General features: G+C 34.9%; 1 protein-coding gene across 1 annotated transcript in view; it reads right to left on the bottom strand.

Moving 5' to 3' along the window:
- EPC2 (enhancer of polycomb homolog 2 (Drosophila)) overlaps nt 1–8309 on the bottom strand; it is a 100191-nt gene that overhangs the window by 57479 nt on the left and 34403 nt on the right. Inside the window, exon 2 of the mRNA XM_004674668.2 lies at nt 3580–3739. Coding sequence (XP_004674725.1) covers nt 3580–3739 — 160 coding nt within the window. The remainder of the gene's footprint in view (nt 1–3579; nt 3740–8309) is intronic.

The raw sequence follows: 8309 nt of genomic DNA on the forward strand, positions 1-8309 counted from the left end.
GAAAAAAAAAATGTGCAAAATGATGTAAAAATAAACTTTTTAATAATAAAAAAAAATTCATCCTCTTTCACCAGAGTTCTTCATTCGTTTAAAACAAATGTAAACTGTGTGTTTATGTCCTTTCTCTCTTTTTTTAAAGATTTATTTACTTACACATACAGCAGAGGTGCAGGGGGGTGTGAAAACTCACCAGAAACAGAGTGGGGAGTAGGATAGGCAAACTGACAAAGTACACTGCTGAGGGAAACGGCGGGTGAGACATAAGTCTGCTGTGCCTTGTGGGTCACCACCCTGGCCAGGGATCTAACTTGTGCTGAAGTGGCTGTGACTAGCTGTGTAGTGCTGTGCTTCAACCCATTGTGCCACCATGGAGGGCCCTTTATTACTTTCAAAAGTTCCCCCTTTGGGCCCTCCCTGGTGGCACAGCGGGTTAAAGCACTGCACTAAGAAGCTTAAGCCATTTCTGCATGGGTTCGATCCCCGCCTGCCCCGGAGGAAATCCACATGGCAAGGCAGACCTCTCCTGACCTGCCCACTGCTCCTCTTAGCAGTGTTACTTCGTAGATCTGCCTGTCCTGCTCCCCACTCTGTTTCTGGTGAAGACTCTCCCCGCCCCTGAGCCTCTGGCTCAGTTCTTTATGAACAAGTAAATAAAATCTTTAAAAAAAAATATTACTTTTCTGCTCTATAAATTGCATCATGTCTGAAATATATACCACTACGATCAAATTTCTCTCTTAATATTATCTTCCTTTTCTTCCTATTTTCTTTATCTATGGCCTTTAATCTATTGTGCCATATTTTACTCAAAGTCACCTCTGCACTTTTTCAATAGCAAATAAATACATAAAGACACATGGAGCACACTCCTAATATTCAGGCTTCTATTTAAACTCTCTTCCCACACTGCCACATGATTATTTTTCTTTTTCTCCAACACATATGTCATTATTTTAATATTTTCATAGTTGCTCCTCCTTCCTGGATTAGTGACTACCCAGAATTTGTTCTACCACTTCAGTCCTACTGCTCACACAGTTTATCCCAGGATGGGAGGCATAGCATAATCTTCAGCTGAGAGGGAGATATGTGAATATCTCCCAGCATAGTATCTAATCTTCACAGCATAGTATCTAGCTTTACAGGGAATGTGCTTGCCATAACCTCATACACTATCCTTTGTATTTATGGCACTATTTTTCTATTTATGGCACTGTAGCTACATATATTTGTACTATCACCTTATGAGACTTGTGCTGTTTGATTTCTTAATGCATCACTGATTATTTTTAACAAGAAAACAATGTTTCTAGAATGCAAGTTTTTCACCAAGAAATTTTACTGCAAAACAGAACAATGTTCTTCATTTAGAATCTTTTCTAACTCTTTTCTGGTAATGTTTATCCTACTAGGGTGAAGAGTCAATTAACATCATTTCTGTTAAAAGTATCAATGGAGAATGTATTGAAACCATAGGCTGAGAATGTATGGTGAATGGAATGAAGCTCCTGCTTCTGAGAAGCTTACAGTCTAGAAGACCCTCCATACTTTTTGATTCTTGGTTGTCTGGAATTGGAATGGTCTTTACAGTTCGTCCTTTTACCCAGCTACACTGCTATTAAAATGGGGGGTGGGAAGGAAGGTAATTTCACTAAAAAATTCTTAAGTTTCCAATAATTAATAGCTATTCCTGATATAAAAACAAGGCAAATTCAGTAAGTTAAACGGGGTTCAAAGGAAAAAACAAATCACATGAATAATTTCTGTGAATGTTTCTCTTGAAGGCTTTAAAGTCATCTGGAAAATAGTTCTGACATTTAAGGATTTTTTTAAAGGTCATTTAAAAACAATTCAGTCAGTCAACAAATATCCCATTTATTGAGTATGTATAAGCTAAATACTTTTTTTTTTTTAATTTACAAAGAGAAAACAATTTCTGCCCTCAAGGAGCTCACAGTCTAAAAGAAGAGAAAGACTACAAATATTTGTAATGAGGTAAAATGAATCTTCTCTAATAGAAGTATGTACAAGATTCTGAGAGAAGTAATGAGAAAGTCTGGGGAAGCTTCTTAAGTCTTAAATGTGTTACAGGAAAAGAAGGAAAACTTGAATAGCACATTGCAAGGAAGTGTGAACTGTGAAAACGAGCAAAATAAGGATAACTTTAATTTACTTCTACCATACAGAGAATAAGAAGAAAAGCAACAGGAAACGAGGTTAAAGGAGTAGGCAGGGAAAAATCACAAGGAGCCTTGTGTTTAAACTGGGGAATACGGGTATTATTGAAATTTGTCAAACCTAAAATGACATCAATTATAATAAGTCCCATTACTTTATGTACCACCCAAAAAGAAATCAAATGTTATGTCAGGGTATATGAAGAAGTTTAACAGAATACTCCTGCAAAAGGTTATACTACCTACCAAAGGGCAGCCACCTTAGTGTAAGATAAAGAAATAAATCAGCTCTCTAGAAAGGAACTTTCTATTTCTCAATTTGCCCGTAGGTGTAAGGGGAGAGGAAAAAAATCTCCTTCTGAGAACTGAAATCAAACCAACTTGAACTTAAATGCTATCATTATGGTCAAATTTCACACAACTAAAACAAAGCATAATAATCTCAAATGAGCAGTGCTGTCAGATGTCTGGCAGAAGTAAGTGCTGATTAACTTTAGATAAATACATTGATCCAGGAAAACAGCAGTTTAGGATGCAATCTCATTTCAAAGATGACAAATTAAAATTGTGCATCTTAAAATCAATGAAACAGTACATGCTACAGTCAGTCTTAAAACTGGTAATGTTTCACTATTACCTGGGAAACATTTAAAAAAATTATTACCAGGATACATACCAGAGATTCTCTGACAGGTAGGCATGAAGCAGAGTCCTAGAATCAATTTTAACAGGCAACCCAAGTGTTTCGTTTCTTTTTTTAATACAACCTGACAAGATACTCTAGCACTTGTCTGAAAAGTCAGCTAAAATCTCCTACCGTAGAAAATAAAAACAGCAGGAATTTTAAGCCAGAGCATAATTTATTGTACTGACACTTTAAGAAAACCACTCTCAGGTCCACAGACTTTGTGAAGAATATATAAAAAGGTGGTAGAGGAAGTGATGAAAGACAGTAAACAGGAGTTATTGAAATAGCATTATGGCAAGAAATAGTGACAGTTTGTTTAAAAGCAATAATGGGGAGAAAAATATGAGAGTACAGAAGGGAAATATTTCTGTAAAAACCAGCTTAAGAGGTAGGATCCAATTCTCAAAATTTTCAGAAAACTTGGTCCTACTTAGTAATCTAGTCACTATGCCTTTAAAAATAAATTTTATTTGGGTACAGTAATCCTTTCAGCTACACAGTAAAGTTGAAATCTTACATAAAAGTCTATACTACATTAATATCAAATATTCCAGATGAAACTAATATTCAAAATGATCTCAAAGTTCATATATACTCAGAGGAATTTTATTTTATAAATCTATTAAAACAGTAAGAAGTGAAAAATTAAAATATCTTTAATAAATAGGATTTCTATTAAATTACAAACAGAAAACAATGAATAAACAAACTTACGCTGAATATGAATGAACTGTTTTGGCTGTTTAAACTCTCCTTTGTACAAGCGATTGTAATAGTTGACGTTGCTCTCTGCCTCAGGAACTGGAATGACCATGCTCTCTTTTTTTTCTCTAAATACTTGCTGTGCTGAAATAGCTCGCTGTAAATGATGTTCCTGAAAAATGTAAAGTAAGCAAAATAAGTTGTTTTAATAATGTTAATTCAATGCATAATTCTATTTAAATAGTACCTTAATAATTAAAAGGTGCTTTGAAAATGATTTTCTTTGCCATGGAAACAATGCCATAGTTCTTCCTTAATACTTGTGCTCATACTGACACCACTTTAGATAACTGCAATTTTAATAAGCAAATTTTTTAGATTAAAGATAAAACTACTTAGTATATCCCAAGTGGCATCAGGTGAGCTTCCTTGAAGAACCCTAACCAGCCACTATGATTGCTTGCCCACCCATCCCTGGATAGATCAGTAAGCAGAAGATTGCCCAGAAGAGAGCTACTGGACAGATTCCAGAACCACCCAAATTGCACAAGGTCCCTGCAGCCATGCCCCCAACCAGTATAGTGCCCGTAACAGTGGACCTACACACACCAAAAGCCCCAACCAACTTCAGAAGAGCAAACCTAAAGCAAACAATAGGGAGAAAGAAAAGCACAAATCGCCAAACAAGTCCTCAGGGTAACAATATATATAACCACAAAGATGAAGAACTTTTATGCCTATCAGACACAGAATTCAACATTGTTGTGATTAAGAAAAATAAAGGATTGTAATGATACAAAGAAAATGTAGAAAAACAGTTCAGAGACATACAAGAAAAGTTCGAAAAGCAAATGAGTATACTATGAGAAACACAAACAAGGAACAGATCAAAACTGAAAAGTTAAATAACTGAATTGCTGGATGTAAAGAGATCAATGGAAAATATGAAAAATTTTAGAGAGTCAAGGAAGTAGAATAAACCAAAATGGAAAATTAATTCAATGAGTTCCAAGATGCAAATGGAAAAGAATCAAAATAGAAAAAGACTGCTACAAAGGAAAAATAAAATGTAGCAATACTGAAAATTATATGAGACAAGGAGGAAAGGTAATTAAGAATCATAGGTATATCTCACTCATAGCAGGAGTATAATGGACCAAGCAGGAGTATAATGGACCAGGCGAGAAAATAACAAGAATAATGAACAGCCATATACCAGAGACATTTTGTAGGGGTGGAGTGGGGAAGGAAATGTGCACAGGATTATGGTGATGGCACACGGGTGACTTGGTGATGGGAAACCCACGGGGATTATAATTGAGATGGAAAAAAAATGTACAAAACGATGTAAAAATAAACTGTTATAAAATTAAAAAAAAAAAGAATCATAGGTATACCAAAGAAGAGAGAAAAGAACTGAATAAATTATTTAAAGAAACAATGGAAGAAACTTACCAAACTTAAGGAAAAGAACATACAAATACAGGAAGCTAAAAGAACATTAAATTACTTAAACAAAAGGAGACTCATAGTAAGATTTAGTAGCAAAACTTCCAAGAGTTTGAGATAAGATAAATAGTGAAACTGACAAGGGGAAAAAACCACCTATAAAGGAACTTTGATTAGGATAACATAGATCTTCTCTGAAGAAACACCATGGGCAAGGAGAAACATATTCAAAATACTCCACGGTAAAAACTTTCAATCAAGAATACCCTGCAAAGCTCTCCACATAAAATGAAGAAATAAAGGTATTTCTCAGACAAATAGAAATTTTGGGAGTTTGCTGCTGCTAAACCCCTTCTAAGAAATATTAAAAGGAGATCTAGAACTTAAACCAGAGAGAAATAAAAACAAAGAAATATACAAACAACAGAACCACAAAACAAAGGAAAATTGCAGCAGCAGACCTTCATGTATCAGTAATTATTCTTAATGTTTAAAGACTGAGTTCACCAATAAACTGGATTTGTCCAATTATCTGTTGAACTATGTAACTTCCAAGGATAAACACAGACTGAAAGTAACGGGATGGAAAACAACTTGACAGGCAAGTGGAGCCCAAAGGAAAACTCACCAAAATACATCAGTTACTATCAAATTCAGAAAATAGACACTGAAGAAAATAGATATGAGGCTAGAGATTTTAACACTCCACTCTCCTTAATGGACATAGCAAATGAGACAGAAAATAATTAAGGACATAATTGCTCTAAACAAAGAACTAGACCACACAGATCTAGTGGACATACGTAAGGTACCATATGCACAAACAAGGTTTATACACATTTTTCCAAAATGAACATGGGTGAGTCTCCAGGATTGACCATATAGTGGGTTATAAGACAAGCATCAATAAATTCATGAAGACTGAAGTCACAGCAAGTATCTGTTCTAACCATAAGTGTACAGAACTAGAAATCAACTATAAAAACAGGAAATTAATATGTGGAGAATGAACAACATACAGAAAACATGTATCTTCAGGAAAAAACTGAGAAGCCCCCAGGCTTCCTAGCTGAGCTAATTGGTCATCTTACCCTGCATGAAGTCAATTTGTAAAAAATGAAAACACGAAACGTTTTTCAAATGTATGAATCAACACACACACACACACACACACACACACACACACATACGACAAGAGAAGAGTCAGGGAGGAATGGTTCAATCAACAAAACAGAAATCTCCAAAAACAGATCATAAAGAGATAGAGAATTGTAAATTAAATTATCTGCCAACAATATTTAAAATAATCACCTTAATAAGGATGAATGAACTACAAGAGAACACAAATAAGATAAATAAAACTATGGAAATGATGAGTAAACAAAAAAGAAATATCAACTGAGAGAAAATATAAAAAAAAAAAAAAAACTGGAGCTGAATACTACTTATTTGAAAAATCCAAAGGTAAATATGCAACATTAACTTGCTTAAGTAGAAGAACTAATCAGTGAATTCAAAGAGAGGTCATTTGATACTGAGATGGAGAAAAATAAGTCTAAGGTACTTATAACAACCAATAGACCAATACAGCATTAAGTCAGTCATAAATAGAGGAGAAAGGAGCAAAGAGATGGTTTGAAGAAAAGAATACTCCCCAAGTCCCCCAAATTTGAAAAGGAAACATCTAAATTCAAAAATTTCAAGGCACCTCAACAAAGATAATGTGTCCATAGTAAGTAAGATGTCTACATTATAAACTGTCAAAAGTGAAAGACAATGAGGGAATCTTGAAATCTGCATGATTAAAAAAAATTGAACCATCATGTATAAAAGGAAATATACATAAAAATTATTTCTTTGTGAGAAACACATGTCTTTTGCAGCAACTTGGATGGAGCTGGAAAAGATCATGCTTAGTGAGATAAGCCAGAAAGAGAAAGAAAAATACTGGATGGTTTCACTCATAGCAGGAGTATAATGGACCAGGCGAGAAAATAACAAAAATAATGAACAACCATATACCAGAGACATGTTGTGGGGAAGGAGTGGGGAATGGGATCAAAAACAGGGGGGAGGGGAGAGAAATGCACGGGATTATGGTGATGGCACATGGGTGATTTGGTGATGGGAAACCCGCGGGGATTACAATAGAGATGGGAAAAAAATGTACAAAATGATGTAAAAATAAACTTTTGTAATAAAAAAATAGGTATTATATCATACGAAAAAAATTATTTCTTTGGTTAGAAAGGAGTGGGCTATAGTGAAAGCGCTGAGAGAGTAAATAGCTGCTCAAGTTTATACTGTAAACTAGAAAAACCGCTATTAAAGAATGAATGAGAAAAAAGTTCTAACCAAATAAACCAAAGCTGAAGGAGTTGGCCACTACCAGACCTACCATATAAGAATTTCAAAAGGGAATTCTAAAAGTTGAAACAAATGAAAAACAACAAAAATCAACCCATTAGACAGCAACACAAAAACACAAAGCTCTATGGTAAGCAGATAGATAAATACAGAAATTTGTAAAACTGTCCTGGTGATGCATAAGTGTCTCTAAATTGTTACAAAATTTAAAGATAAAAGCATGAAAATAACAATTATCTGGGCTCTCCCTGGTGTCCCAATGGGTCAAAGCACAGCACTATGTGAAGCTGTTGCAGCCACTACAGCACCAGTTCCATCCCTGGCCATCTAGGTGACCCACATGGCACTGCAGACCACTACCGACCCGCCAGCTGCTCCCCTCAGCAGTGTGTTTTAGTCAGTCTGCTTCTTCTGTTCCCCACTCTGTCTCTGGTGAAAGTTCTCACCCTTGACACCTCTGTACCCCAGTTCTGTATGTATAAATCTTTTTAAAAAGTAACAATTATCAAACTATGTTAATTGTTAATGCATACAAAATATAAAACAATAATTTGTTCATTTTTAGTACAAATTGGCGATGTATAGGATTTGGGCTTTTGCATAAGAGTGAATTTAAATTCATCAGCCTTATGCAATCCTATTATAGTAACCAAAAATAAAATACAGACATATACCTATATGAACATATACATGCATCTACATATAGAAAATTGACAGAATAAGGAAGTATTCAACTTCTGTCACTACCAAAAGAAAAAAAAATGAAACAAAGGCAGAATAGGAAAAGGGACAAAATGAGATCAAGACACAGAAACAAGTAACAAAATGGTTAACAGGTCCCTCATTATCAGTAATCAAACAATAATGGACTGACTCCCCCCCCCCATACAACATTCCCCATAGTGTGTGAGAGCTAATTTTTTTTT

The sequence above is a fragment of the Condylura cristata genome, unplaced genomic scaffold, assembly GCF_000260355.1.
Source record: "Condylura cristata isolate star-nosed mole 26May11 unplaced genomic scaffold, ConCri1.0 scaffold00002, whole genome shotgun sequence".
In the NCBI taxonomy this organism is placed as follows: domain Eukaryota; kingdom Metazoa; phylum Chordata; class Mammalia; order Eulipotyphla; family Talpidae; genus Condylura; species Condylura cristata.